Below are 21,236 nucleotides of genomic sequence, written 5' to 3'. Positions count from 1 at the left end.
AAGAGCATGAAGGAATATAAGAGAGAGAAAGACTAAAAGAGAGAGACTCTGGCTGCCAAGTAGGACTCTAGCTGCTGTTGCCTGCTCTCTGTGTTGTTCTGTGAGAGGAGAACAGCAAGATCACAGCAAACATGAAAAAAAGTCAAGCTGGGATCACTTTATCACAGGGAATACGTGGGTGGTTGAGGTCAGTCAGACATCCTCTTTTTCTCTGGACGTTATTATATAAAACTTTTTGCAGATTGTACGCCTCCACATAAGAGGGTTTTTATTCACTTCTCTAGTGTGTCTGGAACTGAAGATGGTGATGAAGTTTACAGAGATAGACATTTAACTGTTACTAGCAGCATCTTTATGAGGAAGTGTTGTGAAATGCAGATTTTCTATTGGTGGAGCAAAGGTGCAGGGTGCAGACCTATTGGTTGCTATGTGATTTAGTATGGTACCATTGGGCAGTTAGTGTGGCATTTAAATGCAAGCTTCAGCAGTGAGGTCGACAGTAATCAGTTGATAATATTTATGCTGCCTATAAGATATTAAAAACAAACATTTGACCACAGATTTCAGAAAACCCCAATTTAACCCAACTGATGCCATTTTCAGATATCAGAATAGGCCTACAAGATATAAATATGACATGGATTACATATGTTGGGGAAATAATGAAAAATAGTAACCCCCTCTAGCTACAGTAATACCCCCCCCCAATTATCTTTCAAAACACATTACAATTTGATATAAATTACAATATTTTGATATAGTCCCACTGTCGCATTCGACCCACCTGAACCCATGTCACATCCAGCTGTGACCCAGCTTCATAGAGCTGAATATTGGGGCGCCAGATGTTGAGGAGATAGGGAAAATGCAGTCATGCAAAATAACATAGGATACAGGAAATAATATGAAGCTTCTGTTTGAAAAGATCCNCATCCAGTCTCTCTCATTAGCATAGTCCTCATGTCTCTCATATTGTTATTGGCTGCATTGATTTAATGCCGGTCATAAAGCACTCTGATTTACAGTCTTCTCCTGTTTAAACAAATGGCTGAAGGGAATTTCCATCACTGAGGGAATCATGCGCATGTATTTCAACAGGCTCTAGGATCAACCACTTGTTTTTTCTCCTTGTGAATGCGACCCTCTTTCACTCTATCGTTCAGTTGCTTGCTCTCCCTCTCTCTCTCCATCACCTCTCCCTCCCTCTCCACCTCTCTCTCTCCACCTCCCCTCTCCTCTCCACTCTCCCTCTCCTCTCCTCCTCTCTCTCCTCTCTCCACTCTCCTCTCTCTCTCCCACTCTCTCCTCCTCCTCTCCTCTCCACTCTCCACCTCCTCCTCTCTCTCTCCCACCATTTCAAAGTAAATCAGTCTTTTCAATTTAAAGTATTTTCTAGCACCAAAAGACATGCGCGCACACGCACACACACACACACACACACACACACTGTGTAAATGGAAACAATTTCCCACTACTCTCCCTTCGGTGCCTGGACCTGCTAAGATCATCAGTCAGTCTGCTAAAGTCATCTGATCTGAAAAACATGTTATTGTACTGGGACTCCTCATTTACTGGAAGACAGACCTCGCCTAAGACACTACACTGAACAAAAATATAAACGCAACATGTAAAGTGTTGGTCCCATGTTTCATGAGCTGAAATAGAGGATCCCAGACATTTCAACAATTCTGTGCACTAATCTGTTTACATCCCTGTTAGTGGGCATTTCTCATTTGCCAAGAGAATCCATCCACCAGACAGGTGTGGCATATCAAGAAGCTGACTAAACGGCATGATCATTACACAGGTGCACCTTGTGCTGGGGATGATAAAAGGCAACTCTAAAATGTGTCACACAACACCACAGATATCTCAAGTTTTGAGGGAGCGGGATTTTTTTAAATTATTTTTTATTTAACTAGGCAAAGTCAGTTAAGAACAAATTCTTAAATTACAATGACGGCCTAGGAGCAGTGGGTTAACTGCCTTGTTCAGGGGCAGAAGGACAGATTTTTACCTTGTCAGCTCGGGGATTCGGTCTAGCAACCTTTCGGTTACTGACCCAATGCTCTAACGACTAGGCTACCTGCCTCCCCAGCTTGGCATGGCTGGCTGCAGGATTGTCCACTAGGGCTGTTGCTAGAGAATTTAATGTTTATTTCTCAACAATAAGCCGCCTCCAACGTCGTTTTAGAGAATTTGGCAACAGAACGTCCAACCGGCCTCACAACCGCAGACCACATGTATAGTGTTGTGTGGGCAAATGGTTTGCTGATGTCAACGTTGTGAACACCCCCATGGTGGCGGTGAGGTTATGGTATGGGCAGGCATAAGCTACCGACAACAAACACAATTTCCTTTTATCGATGGGAATTTAAATGCACAGAGATACTGTGACAAGATCCTGAGGCCTATGTGATGTCATTCCATCCGCCGCCATGTTTCAGCATGGTAACGCACGGTCCCATGTCACAAGGATCTGTAAAAAATCCTGGACGCTGAAAATGTGGCAGTTCTTTCATGGCCTGCATACTCACCAGACTTGTCACCCATTGAGCATGTTTGGGATGCTCTGGATCGATATGTACTTCAGCGTGTTCCAGTTCCCAACCAATATCCAGCAACTTCGCACAGCCATTGAGGAGTGGGACAACATTCCACAGGCCACAATCAACAGCCTGATCAACTCAATGTGAAGGAGATGTGTTGCGCTGCATGAGACAAATAGTGGTCATAACCGGATACTTACTGTTTTTTTATCTACCTTGTTTTCAAAGGTATCTGTGACCAACAGATGCATATCTGCATTCCCAGTCATGTGAAATTCATAGATTAGGGCCTAATTAATGTATTTTAATTGACTGATTTCCTCATATGAACTGTAACTAAGAAAAACCCTTTCAAATTGTTGCATTTCTATATTTTGTTCAGTATAGTTTGGTTCAGTCGTTTGGATTGTCATTGATTTACACCAAAAAAATATGCCGTGTAATTTTCTGATTTTGTGCAACTCATTCTTGCTTTCATGTTGTATTCAATGGCATATTTCACTTGATTGAGTCGGCGACAGTCACTGGGAATGTTTGCTGTCATTTCTGCTATTTCTGAGATCCAAACATCGCCCCAAATAAAAGGGGATTTCAACATCAAAAACAAATATATCACAACACAGCTGTTAATGATCAAAAAGCCCCAGAGGCTTGAAACACAAATCGCTCCCCCTGTAAGCCTAAACCCATCTCGACAGCAAAGCGCACCAGCCACGATGACTTATTCATATGGAATTAAACAAGATCACCGTTTTTACTGCTAACGTTTGCCAAAAATCCACATTAAAAGGAACACATCCGCTTCCCTTCCGGAGATGAAAACGGGGCCGTAATTGGTCTATTTTGGGGTCATCATGTGTCATGCTCTTCCTAACAAATGAGATTAGTCGTTTTGGCAGCAGGGTCCCCTGTTCTTTATCTCTTCTCAGTTACAGGCGCTGACTGCAGTGGTTGCCTTCGATTACTCTTGATGATCCTCCTTTCACGTGTCACTTCCTGCGTATTAATGGAGCGAATCACAACATCAAATCAAATTGTATTGGTCATATGCGCAGAATACAACAGTTGTAGACCTTACCGTGAAATGCTTACTTACGAGTCCCTAACCAACAATGCAGTTTAAAAAATATATATAAATAAGAATAGAAACAAAAAGTAACAAGTAATTAAGAGCAGCAGTAAAATAACAATAGCGAGACTATATATAGGGGGGTACCAGTACAGAGTAAATGTGCGGGGGCACTGGTTAGTTGAGGTAATATGTACATGTAGGTAGAGTTATTAAAGGGACTATCCATAGATGATAACAGAGAGTAGCAGCAGTGTTATTAGGGGGGAGGGACAATGCAAATAGTCTGGGTAACCATTTGATTAGCTGTTCAGAAGTCTTATGGCTTGGGGTAGGCATATGTTGTGAATGAGTATATTAGGACTGTATCCCTGCATTCTTTTCAGTGCACATTTTTAAAGAGAGTTTACAGTACATTTTTAGAGAGTTTTGCATGTTTTAAGTTGTGACCAATGATTACCCCTTTAAAATACCCTTGCCATGAGTCTACCTCAGAGGGGCCTTCTTATCTTATCGTGCATGCACCATCCTGCTGGGGCCATGTCTCCTTTTCCAAGGGGAGACTTCTAGGTGGGAGGCTGGGTATGGCATGAGGGCATGAGAGCACAACCTGGGCCCCTTCTATCCTACACATGACTTAAAGGAGGATAGAGGGGATACTGTGGAAGCACCGTTCAGACCTCTACTACCGTTCTCGACAAAACAATCCATATTGTTGTATACTGTATATCGCAGTACTTAAATATAGAATACTTACATAATACAAAAAATACTTTAAATTAATTTAGACAATATTAATTGAAGCATTGGCCCTAGGCTGTAATTAAAGCAACCAAGGACTTTTGTCTGTATTGTGTGTCAGGCCAGACATTGTGTGAAGATTACTGATTGGCGCTGGAGAGGGAAAGTAGCACAGCTCACTAACGGAGCCTGCGGCGTCTACAGCAGCATCTACAATGTCACCCTACGACACAAATACTACAGTCTACAACGTCACCCTACCATAGGACACACTACAGCGTCTACTCCAAAGTCACCCTAGGACACACACCACTGATCAGAGAACAGTGTGACCACTGGATCGGACCATTTATAGGAGGCAATAAAACAGCTCCGGGGACAGTGACTGTAGATAATAATGGGAGATACGCCTCTGAACCTCCAATGATGAGCAGAGGTTATAACAGACTATCAATCATCAAGTCATTTAGGGTCAGACTTTAGAGTAGATGGTGGTTGGCGAAGGAACAAGCGCTTGGAAGTTGTCATGCACGGCAATCTCTGAATTCCTATATGGTGGACGGAATATAAAAGGCCTACTGGAACGGTGAGATCTCCATTGGGTTGGCTTTACAGCAGTGAATGACTGCCAGCACGTGAGAGTCCTGTATTCTATTGTGAGGTTCAGAAGCCTCACCCCCCCCACTATCACTACTATTAGTCATAGTATTAATAGTAAGGAAGTAAAAGAACAACACAAATGTTAACAGGGCCTCTCTTAGAAAACCAACAGTCCTCCAGTGTGAGTCACTCAGGAAATGACTGGAGTGTATCTACCACTAGCCAGTTGTCTGATACGGAGACCCTGAGGAGACAAATAGAACAGAGCCTGTGAGGCTGAGGGAGGCTGCACTGAATGACTGAACTGTTTATATTGGGCTCTGGCCATCCAGACAGCGCATCTGGAAAAGAGCATGAAGGAATATAAGAGAGAGAAAGACTAAAGAGAGAGACTCTGGCTGCCAAGTAGGACTCTAGCTGCTGTTGCCTGCTCTCTGTGTTGTTCTGTGAGAGGAGAACAGCAAGATCACAGCAAACATGAAAAAAGTCAAGCTGGGATCACTTTATCACAGGGAATACGTGGGTGGTTGAGGTCAGTCAGACATCCTCTTTTTCTCTGGACGTTATTATATAAAACTTTTTGCAGATTGTACGCCTCCACATAAGAGGGTTTTTATTCACTTCTCTAGTGTGTCTGGAACTGAAGATGGTGATGAAGTTTACAGAGATAGACATTTTAACTGTTACTAGCAGCATCTTTATGAGGAAGTGTTGTGAAATGCAGATTTTCTATTGGTGGAGCAAAGGTGCAGGGTGCAGACCTATTGGTTGCTATGTGATTTAGTATGGTACCATTGGGCAGTTAGTGTGGCATTTAAATGCAGCTTCAGCAGTGAGGTCGACAGTAATCAGTTGATAATATTTATGCTGCCTATAAGATATTAAAAACAAACATTTGACCACAGATTTCAAGAAAACCCCAATTTAACCCAACTGATGCCATTTTCAGATATCAGAATAGGCCTACAAGATATAAATATGACATGGATTACATATGTTGGGGAAATAATGAAAAATAGTAACCCCCTCTAGCTACAGTAATACCCCCCCAATTATCTTTCAAAACACATTAACAATTTGATATAAATTACAATATTTTGATATAGTCCCACTGTCGCATTCGACCCACCTGAACCCATGTCACATCCAGCTGTGACCCAGCTTCATAGAGCTGAATATTGGGGCGCCAGATGTTGAGGAGATAGGAAAATGCAGTCATGCAAAATAACATAGGATACAGGAAATAATATGAAGCTTCCTGTTTGAAAAGATCCAGCTGGATGGAACTCAGATGTTCTGTATGAAGTTCAGTAACGCTGGGTTCATATCTACTGTATGTATCTATGATTTGAAAATGAAAAGATGGATCCATCACTAACCTATAAACAACCATATGGTTGCCTTCCTGGATTTGTATTTTTTTATTTCACCTTTATTTAACCAGGTAGGCTAGTTGAGAACACCTTTATTTAACCAGGTAGGCTAGTTGAGAACACCTTTATTTAACCAGGTAGGCTAGTTGAGAACAAGTTCTCATTTACAACTGCGACCTGGCCAAGATAAAGCATAGCAGTGTGAGCAGGCAACAACACAGAGTTACACATCGAGTAAACAATAAACAATAAACAAGTCAATAATATAGTAGGGAGAAAAGAAATAATCTATATACATTGTGTGCAAAAGGCATGAGGAGGTAGGCAATAAATAGGCCATAGGAGCGAAATGACAATTTAGCAGATTAACACTGGAGTGATAAATGATCAGATGAACATGTGCAGGTAGAAATACTGGTGTGTAAAAGAGCAGAAAAGTAAATAAAATAAAAACAGTATGGGGATGAGGTAGGTAAATTGGGTGGGCTATATACTGATGGACTATGTACAGCTGCAGCGATCGGTTAGCTGCTCAGATAGCAGATGTTTAAAGTTGGTGAGGGAGATAAAAGTCTCCAACTTCGCGGGAATCGCCCGCGGCAAGAGCAACATCATTGATATATACAAAGAAAAGAGTCGGCCTGAGAATTGAACCTTGTGGTACCCCCATAGAGACTGCCAGAGGACCGGACAACATGCCCTCCGATTTGACACACTGAACTCTGTCTGCAAAGTAGTTGGTGAACCAGGCAAGGCAGTCATTAGAAAAACCAAGGCTACTGAGTCTGCTGATAAGAATATGGTGATTGACAGAGTCGAAGGCCTTGGCCAGGTCGATGAATACGGCTGCACAGTACGGTATTTTATCGATGGCGGTTATGATATCGTTTAGTACCTTGAGCGTGGCTGAGGTACACCCGTGACCAGCTCGGAAACCGGATTGCACAGTGGAGAAGGTACGGTGGGATTCGAGATGGTCAGTGATCTGTTTGTTGACTTGGATTTCGAAGACCTTAGATAGGCAGGGCAGGATGGATATAGGTCTGTAACAATTTGGGGCCAGGGTGTCTCCCCCTTTGAAGAGGGGGATGACCGCGGCAGCTTTCCAATCCTTGGAGATCTCAGATGATACGAAGGAGAGGTTGAACAGGCTGGTAATAGGGGTTGAGACAATGGTGGCGGACAGTTTCAGAAATAGAAGGTCCAGATTGTCAAGCCCAGCTGATTTGTATGGGTCCAGGTTTTACAGCTCTTTCAGAACATCTGCTATCTGGATTTGGGTAAAGGAGAAGCTGGGGAGGCGTGGGCGAGTAGCTGTGGGGGGGAGGGCTGTTGGCCGAGGTTGGAGTAGCCAGGAGGAAGGCATGGCCAGCCATTGAGAAATGCTTGTTGAAGTTTTCGATTATCACAGATGTATCGGTGGTGACTGTGTTACCTAGCCTCAGTGCAGTGGGCAGCTGGGAGGAGGTGCTCTTGTTCTCCATGGATTTATCGGTGGTGACCATGTTACCTAGCCTCAGTGCAGTGGGCAGCTGGGAGGAGGTGCTCTTGTTCTCCATGGATTTATCGGTGGTGACCGTGTTACCTAGCCTCAGTGCAGTGGGCAGCTGGGAGGAGGTGCTCTTGTTCTCCATGGATTTATCGGTGGTGACCGTGTTACCTAGCCTCAGTGCAGTGGGCAGCTGGGAGGAGGTGCTCTTGTTCTCCATGGATTTATCGGTGGTGACCGTGTTACCTAGCCTCAGTGCAGTGGGCAGCTGGGAGGAGGTGCTCTTGTTCTCCATGGATTTATCGGTGGTGACCGTGTTACCTAGCCTCAGTGCAGTGGGCAGCTGGGAGGAGGTGCTCTTGTTCTCCATGGATTTATCGGTGGTGACCGTGTTACCTAGCCTCAGTGCAGTGGGCAGCTGGGAGGAGGTGCTCGTTCTCCATGGATTTATCGGTGGTGACCGTGTTACCTAGCCTCAGTGCAGTGGGCAGCTGGGAGGAGGTGCTCTTGTTCTCCATGGATTTATCAGTGGTGACCGTGTTACCTAGCCTCAGTGCAGTGGGCAGCTGGGAGGAGGTGCTCTTGTTCTCCATGGATTTATCGGTGGTGACCGTGTTACCTAGCCTCAGTGCAGTGGGCAGCTGGGAGGAGGTGCTCTTGTTCTCCATGGATTTATCAGTGGTGACCGTGTTACCTAGCCTCAGTGCAGTGGGCAGCTGGGAGGAGGTGCTCGTTCCCCATGGATTTATCAGTGGTGACCGTGTTACCTAGCCTCAGTGCAGTGGGCAGCTGGGAGGAGGTGCTCTTGTTCCCCATGGATTTATCAGTGGTGACCGTGTTACCTAGCCTCAGTGCAGTGGGCAGCTGGGAGGAGGTGATCTTGTTCTCCATGGACATTACAGTGTCCCAGAACTTTTTGGAGTTAGAGCTACAGGATGCAAATTTCTGCTTGAAAAAGCTGGCCTTTGCTTTCCTGACTGACTGCGTGTATTGGTTCCTGACTTCCCTGAACAGTTGCATATCGCGGGGGACTATTCGATGCTATTGCAGTCCGCCAGTGGGTCAATAAGATAGGAGAGTGGAAGACACAAAGCTGCTCAAAAAAGACTGAAAGTCCAAGAAATAAGATCAATACTTTTCTTGATGATCCAACATGGTGGTTCTGTTGCTGTAAACACAAGAGTTTAACGTGCCACTGTTCTCATTATGGCTCTTTGAACATTTCCAGGCATACAGGGCTCAAGTGCTTCTCCCTTTCTTGAGAAATGGAATGCTGATGATGATTTTAAATAGTGAAAATTGTATTTTATCTAGAGGAAGGACAATTTTCACTGTCTTATTATTATTTATAGCCACCTGTACAGTTTGTCAAGTCTTCAGATAAGTGAAATATCATATTTACTGAATATTTCTCCCTGCGTTTTGAATAAATCCTAGAATTATGATATCTTTCAAAGCGGAAAGTGGGAAAACTAGTGGAAACAATTTACAGCCTCTGGAAAACAAATATAATCATTCCATCCAGGTCCAGATGTTGGTAATAAGCATTTTCTCCATATTCACACTTGGAAACAACTCTAAAGTATAACCATTTCATTTATGGACATCTCACACCAGTGCGTCTGGCTAATACACATGGTATTGTCTACCACCTCATTCTACAGTAATATCATGCTAAGCTATAACTTATCTAGCCATCAAACCTCTGATGAAAAATCAGCAATGACAGTTTGCTCTGCAAAAGCTACTCAGAGAACACCATGATGTTAGTGAACTTGGCCATCGTCTAGATATTTGGAATATCACTTTGACACACATATGGAGATCCTCATTAATGACTGTGGGATCTCATACACATAATGTATTTCCGTAGCTAGTGACCCCTCAGAGGGAGGGAGGGCTTGTTTCGTAGTGTTTGTGTATTCCAGCCAGAGAGATGATGTGAAGTGACAGAGGTGAAAGGAGATTAAATGTGTGTGTGAAGGGACCCATGCCTCAGAGCCACTGTAAATCTCTGTCTACACCCCGAGGCGCTCTTGACTTTGTGTGTGTCTGTGTGTGTCGGTGTGTGTGTGTATTATTCCACCCTAGGACAGCATGTTGATGCAGCTTGATATCGAGCCGCTACTGTCCTCGTGAAAACGTCTCGTTATCAATGCTCTCTTGGACATCAGCAGGCCCATTCTTGAGCCTGTCAGGCTGACGTAGTCCAGAGAGCCTGAGTAGACCGACCTGCCTTGGAGGCCATTCACATTTAATTTCACGCTTCCCACCATGAAAAACATGAGTCATTCTTTCTGCTCTCCTCTCACAAATCCCCACACAATGTAGTGGAGAGGTTTGAAAGGTCAATAGAATACGTTGGATCCTCCGTATTGTATAAGCAGAACAGATACAGGCTACACACAGTTCACTGCACTGTGCATCCTATTCACTACTGGAGATTGTCCCACTGTCAAGACGACTCGGCTGATCCCAGATCTGTACGTGCTTTAGCCAATTATCATCGGCAGGGGTTTTCTGGATCAAAAGGGGGTTTAGGTGGTGGGCGTGGCAGGGGCGTGGCAGAGTGCGTGGCAATGCGCGCGGTCGGCCTTATGGTGCGGCTACATTTTTTATTATTTTACCCCTTTTTCTCCCCGATTTTATGGTATCCAATTGTCTCATCGCTGCAACTCCCGTATGGACTCGGGAGAGGCGAAGGTCGAGAGCCATGCGTCCTCCGAAACACAACCCAACCAAGCCGCACTGCTTCTTGACACAAAGCACATCCAACCCGGAAGCCAACCGCACCAATGTGTCGGAGGAAACACCGTATAGATCATTTTTAGCATTTTTAAGTCCATTTCCTGAAATTCTACAGCTTTTGCCATGGAGCTGAGAGAAATCGTTGCAGTTTTAAAGCAAATGTCCTGCAATTCTATGCATTTTGCTATGGCCTATCCTGTGTTCTTTTGCTCAAACATAAAAACAAAATGAATACTGCTAAATTCATTGTTTTGGGAATTTTCAATTCTCCTTGACTGCCTAGATTTTATTTTGATGATTGTTAGTTCTCAAAGATGACATTATTTAAATATACATGGCTCCATTATCTTTTCTACATCATTTATATCTGCTTTTAATTGTTTAAGTTTATCACTTAAATATTTTATCCATCCTGAAAATGTTTTCCTGACTGTTTGGACTTCAATGGGTTAGAATGTCAGAAAGATGCCTGATTGGTATGCCGTATATGTAGTCAGAAAGATGCCTGATTGGTATGCCGTATATGTAGTCAGAAAGATGCCTGATTGGTATGCCGTATATGTAGTCAGAAAGATGCCTGATTGGTATGCCGTATATGTAGTCAGAAAGATGCCTGATTGGTATGCCGTATATGTAGTCAGAAAGATGCCTGATTGGTATGCCGTATATGTAGTCAGAAAGATGCCTGATTGGTATGCCGTATATGTAGTCAAAAAGATGCCTGATTGGAATGCCGTATATGTAGTCAAAAAGATGCCTGATTGGTATGCCGTATACAGTGCCTTGCGAAAGTATTCGGCCCCCTTGAACTTTGCGACCTTTTGCTACATTTCAGGCTTCAAACATAAAGATATAAAACTGTATTTTTTTGTGAAGAATCAACAACAAGTGGGACACAATCATGAACTGGAACGACATTTATTGGATATTTCAAACCTTTTTAACAAATCAAAAACTGAAAAATTGGGCGTGCAAAATTATTCAGCCCCTTTACTTTCAGTGCAGCAAACTCTCTCCAGAAGTTCAGTGAGGATCTCTGAATGATCCAATGTTGACCTAAATGACTAATGATGATAAATACAATCCACCTGTGTGTAATCAAGTCTCCGTATAAATGCACCTGCACTGTGATAGTCTCAGAGGTCCGTTAAAAGCGCAGAGAGCATCATGAAGAACAAGGAACACACCAGGCAGGTCCGAGATACTGTTGTGAAGAAGTTTAAAGCCGGATTTGGATACAAAAAGATTTCCCAAGCTTTAAACATCCCAAGGAGCACTGTGCAAGCGATAATATTGAAATGGAAGGAGTATCAGACCACTGCAAATCTACCAAGACCTGGCCGTCCCTCTAAACTTTCAGCTCATACAAGGAGAAGACAGATCAGAGATGCAGCCAAGAGGCCCATGATCACTCTGGATGAACTGCAGAGATCTACAGCTGAGGTGGGAGACTCTGTCCATAGGACAACAATCAGTCGTATATTGCACAAATCTGGCCTTTATGGAAGAGTGGCAAGAAGAAAGCCATTTTTTAAAGATATCCATAAAGTGTCGTTTAAAGTTTGCCACAAGCCACCTGGGAGACACACCAAACATGTGGAAGAAGGTGCTCTGGTCAGATGAAACCAAAATTGAACTTTTTGGCAACAATGCAAAACGTTATGTTTGGCGTAAAAGCAACACAGCTCATCACACCATCCCCACTGTCAAACATGGTGGTGGCAGCATCATGGTTTGGGCCTGCTTTTCTTCAGCAGGGATAGGGAAGATGGTTAAAATTGATGGGAAGATGGATGGAGCCAAATACAGGACCATTCTGAAAGAAAACCTGATGGAGTCTGCAAAAGACCTGAGACTGGGACAGAGATTTGTCTTCCAACAAGACAATGATCCAAAACAGAGCAAAATCTACAATGGAATGGTTCAAAAATAAACATATCCAGGTGTTAGAATGGCCAAGTCAAAGTCCAGACCTGAATCCAATCGAGAATCTGTAGAAAGAACTGAAAACTGCTGTTCACAAATGCTCTCCATCCAACCTCACTGAGCTCGAGCTGTTTTGCAAGGAGGAATGGGAAAAAAATTCAGTCTCTCGATGTGCAAAACTGACTAACAGCTGTAATCGCAGCAAAAGGTGGTGCTACAAAGTATTAACTTAAGGGGGCTGAATCATTTTGCACGCCCAATTTTTCAGTTTTTGATTTGTTAAAAAAGTTTGAAATATCCAATAAATGTCATTCCACTTCATGATTGTGTCCCACTTGTTGTTGATTCTTCACAAAAGAATACAGTTTTATATCTTTGTTTGAAGCCTGAAATGTGGCAAAAGGTCGCAAAGTTCAAGGGGGCTGAATATTTTCGCAAGGCACTGTATGTAGTCAGGGGATCAAGGATCAGGCTTTTCATCTCATCATTGACGTGGGGAAAGTCTTGGTAACAATTTATTTGGATAGTCCTAAGGAGATGGTTTGTACATGTTCAATAACTGCCAACATCATGCCAAATAACTATCCATTAACCTTAACCCTTACCCCAACCTTAACCCTTATTCTAAACCTAACCTTAGTAAGTGTTTGCTTATCAACATATAGCGTGTTGATAGTAAGTCCCATATAGATGGTCAATCTAAATAATGTGGGACCAAAGTCTCAATGTAGTAGCGACGTACGTATCCTGCATTTGTGAAGAGAGGGATGGTTTCTCATCTCTGTCATGTTTGTATCCTGTTTATTGGTGTCTCTCCATTCAGCCCACATCCCCAGTTGGATGTAGGGAGGTGACAGTCATCAGCTCCAGTTGGATGTAGGGAGGTGACAGACATCAGCTCCAGTTGGATGTAGGGAGGTGACAGTCATCAGCTCTAGTTGGATGTAGGGAGGTGAGTCATCAGCTCTAGTTGGATGTAGGGAGGTGACAGTCATCAGCTCTAGTTGGATGTAGGGAGGTGACAGTCATCAGCTCTAGTTGGATGTAGGGAGGTGACAGTCATCAGCTCTAGTTGGATGTAGGGAGGTGACAGTCATCAGCTCCAGTTGGATGTAGGGAGGTGACAGTCATCAGCTCCAGTTGGATGTAGGGAGGTGACAGTCATCAGCTCCAGTTGGATGTAGGGAGGTGACAGTCATCAGCTCCAGTTGGATGTAGGGAGATGACAGTCATCAGCTCCAGTTGGATGTAGGGAGGTGACAGTCATCAGCTCCAGTTGGATGTAGGGAGGTGACAGTCATCAGCTCCAGTTGGATGTAGGGAGGTGACAGCCAGCAGCTCCAGCCCATGACTCTTAATCTACTAACTGTCCCCATCCCTCCAGAGCTCATCTCCCCCATTTGTTTAAGCATGGAGAGGGCTTGCAGCAGCCGGTAATCCTCTCCATTTACACACAAACACAAATGCACGAATGCACACACACATCAAAGCACATACACACAAGATTAACTGCTATCTCATTGTGGTCCATGGGAGTGGGAAACCGTGAGATACTGAACACACAGCTGGGGCTGAGCCCTCCACCACCAACCTACTTTGGATGAGTACTATATACATGGTAACTGCAGCATTCACTTTGCTCTGAATACTCCTAAACACTCACTATATATACAGTACACTCATAAAGCCACACACACACAGGTCATGCAGAGGGTCCCTGTTCGCCTCTCCTCACAACTAAACAACACATTCATTTTACATGATGAGGCTGTATTTTACAGCAGAAAAAAAGCAGTGTGTGCAGATCTACCATGAGAGAGAGAGAGAGAGAGAGAGAGAGAGAGAGAGAGAGAGAGAGAGACAGAGAGAGAGACAGAGAGAGAGAGAGAGACAGAGAGAGAGAGAGAGACAGAGAGAGAGAGAGACGGAGAGAGAGAGAGAGACAGAGAGACAGAGAGAGAGCGAGAGACAGAGAGAGAGAGAGAGACAGAGAGAGAGAGAGAGACAGAGAGAGAGACAGAGAGAGAGAGAGAGAGACAGAGAGAGAGACAGAGAGAGAGAGAGACAGAGAGAGAGACAGAGAGAGAGAGAGACAGAGAGAGAGACAGAGAGAGAGAGAGACAGAGAGAGAGACAGAGAGAGAGAGAGAGAGAGAGAGAGAGAGAGAGAGAGAGAGAGAGAGAGAGACAGAGAGAGAGACAGAGAGAGAGACAGAGAGAGAGACAGAGAGACAGAGAGAGAGCGAGAGACAGAGAGAGAGAGAGACGGAGAGAGAGAGAGAGACAGAGAGACAGAGAGAGCGAGCGAGAGACAGAGAGACAGACAGAGCGAGAGACAGACAGATAGGAGAGGAGAGGAGAGATTATGTAGTACAGCACTATACTGTTGATTCCGTGTCCTGCCATCACAAATGTACAAAGTACATTTCTTTCCAGTAAGCTGCGAGCTCAAAAACCAACAGTGCATATCAAACCTGATGTGAAGACAAGACAGTGGTCAAGAGGATAAAATCATTTTTCAGGAAGATACACTCCTCTCCCTAGCCAACACCAATCTATCCCTAGAAAAGGAACACCATGGTCAAAATAATAAAAGTATAAATAGTCTCTGTTCTGGCCACCACGTGATCCATCCATTTGAAGGACGCATTTAGTCTGAGGAAACCAGAGGTTATAAGATCCTGTGTGTTTGGAGACAGAGGGGGGCTGGATGTCCTGGCATGCTGGCTGGCTGTAGTGACTGAGGGTGGATACACCTTTTTCCTTTTTACAATCTATGATCCCTTACATAACTGTTCCAGCCGTGCCTTTTCCTCCGGTCGGCCTTCCCTTCCCCAAAAACCAACATGTAACACATGCAGGCACAAATGCACGCAAATGCACGCAAATGCACGCACACAGGCACAGATAGAACCTTGAACTAGAGGGCCGACAAAGCCCAGACTGGAGAGGGGGCTGTTCTTTCCCGCAAATATTCTTTTCAACATATGACCCAGGACTCCTGGGAGTTCTAGCACGCTCTGAGAGAGAGGAGAAAAATAGAGCTCAATTTGCCTTACGCTTCCAAAATCCCCCTCCCTCCCACACACACACACACACACACACACACACACACGCGCTGCCCCCCCTCCACCCACACACCCCAAACCTCTGTATTGTTGGCCTGGTCTAGGTCTGTTATTAATCTATTCAACCATTGTTCATGTGGACCCCTTTACTCCGTAGCCCCGTATATTAGCCAGCCAGGGAGGGAACATGGACTGCAGAGGAATCATGGCTGTTATTGAGAACCTCTGCGTGCGTCTCCAACACTAGAACCCACTGCTGGGGCACAACAGTTCACAGATTCCTGCCACACACAACACACTCACTTATAAACATTTCTTAGACCCCTTTTTAAAAAGATTGAGAAAACAATGCTGAGGTTCAGGAAGATTTCCCCCAGTCTCTCCTAACACAACAGAACACAGAGCGCATTTACGCAGCTACATCTACCCTCCAAACCCTATCAAATCCATTGAGAGAGAAACTGATTCAACTTCCATGTGGGCCGTCTGTCAATAATCCCAAAACTCCAATTTAACTAACTCCAATTGAATGTAACTTAACTTCAACTCAAGTAGGGGGTATAGGACAGTATCAAAGACATAACTGTAGCACGCGCTCCACCATTCAAAATGTGGACTTGACACCCTTCAGTCGCTCTTAAAAAAGAGATCATATCTCGATAACATTAACCTGGGTGAATAAAGGTTAAATGCAATAGAAACATCTGCTTGTTTGGACCTATAGTAGGGTGTGTGTGTGATAGGAACAGTGTGTTTTAAATGATAAGATGGTGACTTATTGACTTGAAACCCCTCTGGCCACACGCCCACTCAACCCATCCAGCGTACAGTATCAAGTCCCCCTCTCTGTTGTATCTGTTTGTATGATCAGATATTGACCAGGCCAAACAAGGTCTCTGTTATACAGCCAGCAGGGCATCAGGGTGGGGACAACCACCCAGCAGTCACAACACAGAGCCCAGCCTGACAGAGGTGACTCACACTGGGCTGAATCACACAGGGAGGCCTGGGTGGAAAACCAGACAACCCACCAATCAATGTATAAGATATATATTTAGACTGAAATACAGTATATTTAGACTGGAAAGAAAATGACTGTTAAACTAAGATAGACGGAGAGAGAGAGGCTATAGGACGTAGTATTGACCAGTCTGGCTGACTGGTGGTGGCCCTTCAGGGTTAGATTGAGAAGTAACTGATTGGGGCAGCAGTGGATGTTGACCACGCCCACAGTCAGCAGCCAGAGAGATAGAGAGACATAGGCACTATTACCAATAAAATGTAGTCTTCATATTATTTTTGGCTGCTACTTTTTCCTGTTAATGCAATTGTGGTAGTCTAAATCCAGACTGGCCTGCTGGGATCCAATCTATTTCTGCAGGACAGCAGTAGTAAACTAGAGCCTGTTCCAGCTCTGTATGTGCTTTAGTGCCCTCACTATTGTTGTCAAGCCATACATACACATTGAGAGCTTCCCACTGGGCAGACGTCAATTTAACGTCTATAACACGTTGGTTCCACGTCATTTCATTAAAATGACGTGGAAACAATGTTGATTTAACCAGTGTGTGCCCAGTGGGTTGGACCTATAAGGTTCTATCTGCAATGATTCTGACATAATTGGCCTTAAAGTTCTGAATGCTCATTGGTTTGACTGGTGTCAGGAATCTTTATCTTAACAACGTGAATTGGAGTATTTACTGTACTATATAAGTAGAGAACATTGAACAGAAAAAGGCTATGTCAACAACTCAATTTTGACAAAAATGAAGAGAGAACCTTCTAGTCCCAAGCTCTTGACCCACTGGTCAGGTCAGTGGAGCCCTGGGAGGGCCAGTCAGTTTGGCAGGCCGCTGTGCTGTGGCATACTTTGAAGGACTCCAGTCCACCTGAATAAATGGTGGATCGGCACAATGTGCGCTCTGTGCTGCACCAGAGCAGGGACGTCTTCTAGCTGGACCAGCTAAGCGTGAGTTGCTCTAAATTGTGGAGAGTTCATATAGTCATTGAACCGTGACCCATCAACTTTTCAGCTGCACTTCTCTTAGCTACTTCACAGAGGGTGGGCCTTGGGTAAACAGAGAGGTCCAGAGACGCAGCATCTATTCCACAGACCAAACGTAAACAAACAACCTCCTTAACATTCTCTGTCTGAAGCCATTTTGCCGTCCACAGAAGCAAGCACACGAGAAGGTCTGGGACCGTTGCTTCCTCTACTTCTATCCTGAATGTGGGTTGGTCAGAGTAGAGGGCATAGCAGGCCTTCAGGTCAAATAAATACTGTGGCTGAGTGTAGTAGGTGCTTAATGTCCAATTCTTCATTAGTGCAGATGAAGGACAGGAGACAAGCAGAGGAAGCCATATCAGACTATTGAGACACCTTCCACCTCGGAGGCATGTCTCGCCTCGGCTAGCCTGGAGCGCGCATGGCATAACCTCGCGGCTGCACGGGTACACGAGCGTAGCCAATGAAAACGGTCGGTTTTCAGAGTAAAGAGAGCGGTTTGTGGCCAAACATACACACAGTCCGTCGGTAGACATGCTGTGAACGTAACTAAAGGGATAAAAACACTGATTCATCCCATATGGTCTCTCTCTCTCTCTCTCTCTCTCTCTCTCTCATATATATATATATATATATAAACACACTGTTCATTTAATCTGTTCAAATGTGCCGTTCAGAATTGGTCATTAGAGTCTTCTGCTTCATGTCAAATGAGTGGACTAAACAAAGCAGCAGTGAGGCACCAATCAGAGCAGGTGCCTGTGGAGAAGCATTGTATTGTGGAGTGTCATGCATGTCAGACAGATTCAATCACCTTCGTTTCTGCTGCTGTCATGAGTTTTATAACGTGTATATGTGTGACTGAGGAGTGCTCTGCTCTCTCCTATAAGGCCTCACTGGTGGAGAGGAGTACAGCACATCACTACTACCACCCACAGTTAGCTAATCATCACACAACAGATAGGAGTTTTATTGAACATAAATCCAGTAATAGACTGAAGAATTGATTAAGGAGGAATATGTACTCATCCCTGCACTGACCTGGCCTTCCTCCTTACCTCTCTGGTCTGTCTCCAACCTTCCCTCCTCTTCCTCCCTTCCTCTCTCTCTCTCTCTGTCTGTCTACCACTTGATCTCGCTATTATCCTTTGGCCGCTCTCTCATTCTCCTGCTCTCTCCATCCCTCTCTCTCTGGCAGCTCTCCATCTGGTCTGGCATGCTATATGTGTGTGTGTGTGTTAATCACACTGGCCCAGCAGGACTCCTGTCGACCGCCCCACGCCCGGCGTGTCACAGACAGTATCCCACAGAGCAGAGCCAGGAACCGTCTCTCACCCACTCTGCCCTGCTCTGCTACCCAGCCTAATCACCTCCTCCCTGGGCTGTCTCTCCTCAGTGACCCTGGTAAGCTCTGGTTCTGTTCGGGCATACAGTGTATACACTGTAGATCTTGGGTGAGGAGATCACTGATGATTGGTGATGATGATGTCCTTCATGTGTCCTAAATCAAGCCAAGCGTGCTAGACAATAAGCCCGGTGGTCTCTCTCTCTCATCACCTGTCTGCAGAACTGGCATATGTGGCGCTATGCGTATCCTTCCAGGACATATTAATACGTTATTCCAGATGAGTGAAAACAGCATGGCCTATATTACACACACATCTCCTCCAACACATAGACACACACACACACTGACACTTCTCTTATCATTCCAGACCACAATCTATCCATCCATCCATTCATTCATTCTCTCTGTTAGGGAAGACTGCCGTGAGGGAGAGGGGGAACAGGGATAGGATGGAATGGAGGGGGGGGGGGGGTTGATCTTCCTCTCTCGGCAGTCTAACTGTCAATTATATCTGGTTGGCATCACAGGACCATACAATATGTCTGTCTGTCTGTGGTGTCTGTCTGTGGTGTGTGTCTGTGGTGTGTGTCTGTGGTGTGTGTCTGTGGTGTGTGTCTGTGGTGTGTGTCTGTGGTGTGTGTCTGTGGTGTGTGTCTGTGGTGTCTGTCTGTGGTGTGTGTGTGTGTCTGTGCTGCTGCTGACGTCTCCCACCCACCACTGGAGGGGAAGCACTTTGATAGCAGCACAATGAGGGCTCTGTACCCTCTTCCCTCGCTCCACTCTGCCACAGTGAACAACATACATCACATAGCTCTGGACTAAACAGTAAAGGGGCCTTGCAACAGCTGTAGATCAGTGTTTTCTCAAAAGGTGGGTCGGGACTTTTCTGGCTCAAATAGAGATATCCAAATCATGTGTAGCGTACTGAGCCGATTGTGCTTATGTCAACACACACATATTCATACCCAAAGCATCTAGTCATGGAACTGAGCCAGAGAGAGCACTCTTCAATTCCTCATAACTTTATATATCACTGAGCAATGCTTGAATTAGCCTTCCCTACATATGGAATGACCTGTTGAGCTTGCCTGGAATGAGTGTGTAACTGACCTGGTGACTTAAAGTCTTAATAATAAGCCAAGGGAGTAGCGTTTTGCATTCAGCCTCGTGACAGTGATGTATTCATACAGGCATCATGCCTATCCGCTGGAGTGTGACAGTCCTGTTTGTTATTTACGCAGAATATAGGTCAATCCATACCCCTCCATCCTGCATTAGCGCGCTACACATCCACTGTGTGTGATGACTGATGGTTCTGTTTCAGATGACTTCTCATGGAACCATGAAACATGCTCATAACTGGGTCGCTATACCATACACGAGTGAGGGTGAACATGTAAATTGTGTCTCAACGTAGAGGGATAAAAGGTTCACATTCTAAATGCCTTCTATTTATTTTCGTAATTTTTCTTATTTTCTTATTTTCTAACGTAATCCTTAAATATATTGTAACATAAAACATAGACAGATTATATTATTATTATTATTATGTGAAATATCACAATACCAAATACGGTGTTAACCTGATTGTTGTCATTAAACCGGCCTTGGGTCCTGCTGTAGCCTACCCAGAATGATCCTAGTGTACACAACAACACATCGACACATGAAAGATAAACATGCGTGTGAAAGGGATGTAACGTTACCTTGATTGTCTTCGTCCATGGCTGAAGGGGAAAATGCAAAGGTCCAAAAAAACAAGTAAGATCGCTGAAACTTGTTGTATGAATGTGGGGTAAATGATCGAAATGCGCGTTTTAATTTGTAGGGTGCATTCGCAGACAGGTTGACCACAGAAGCCGCGTCTTGTTTTGGGGAATAATTATTTTCTTGCCATCAATGCTGGAATCACGAGGCAATCCGCTTGGATATCCGTCACCAGTGTAGCCTATTTCAGATGGAACTGAATCGGCGACGTCTTTTTTCTAGAGTGATCGGTAGCATTATCCGACAGATACACCTTCACTCCACTAGCATCGGGAGAGTAGGCTATCCCATCCGAGCTCCACGACTCCGCTTCTCCACTAGACAGACAGGCAGCTTTCACTGTACGTCATCATTATCTGTCCCGCCCTGTGGAGCAGCGACTACAGACCTGCCCTCATGTGACTGTACTGTACAACGGCTGCACTGTATTGTAATCTGTGAGGGAATTATTCAATCATATCCCCAGATCAGTGATTAGGTAAAGTATGTATAATATAGGCCTACATATGAAATCACTTCTCAATGTTGCCGTCCTACGGTCACTGCATCTGGTT

General features: G+C 44.6%; 1 protein-coding gene across 1 annotated transcript in view; it reads right to left on the bottom strand.

Annotated features, from left to right (window-relative positions):
• Positions 1-21,010, bottom strand: part of LOC109876160 (cytohesin-3) — a 61,531-nt gene extending 40,521 nt beyond the window's left edge. Inside the window, exon 1 of the mRNA XM_031817941.1 lies at positions 20,622-21,010. Coding sequence (XP_031673801.1) covers positions 20,622-20,640 — 19 coding nt within the window. The 5' untranslated portion in view covers positions 20,641-21,010. The remainder of the gene's footprint in view (positions 1-20,621) is intronic.
• Positions 21,011-21,236: the final 226 nt, after the last annotated feature.

Source organism: Oncorhynchus kisutch, unplaced genomic scaffold (assembly GCF_002021735.2).
Source record: "Oncorhynchus kisutch isolate 150728-3 unplaced genomic scaffold, Okis_V2 scaffold1210, whole genome shotgun sequence".
Classification (NCBI taxonomy): domain Eukaryota; kingdom Metazoa; phylum Chordata; class Actinopteri; order Salmoniformes; family Salmonidae; genus Oncorhynchus; species Oncorhynchus kisutch.
This window is presented reverse-complemented; position numbering and strand designations above follow the sequence as displayed.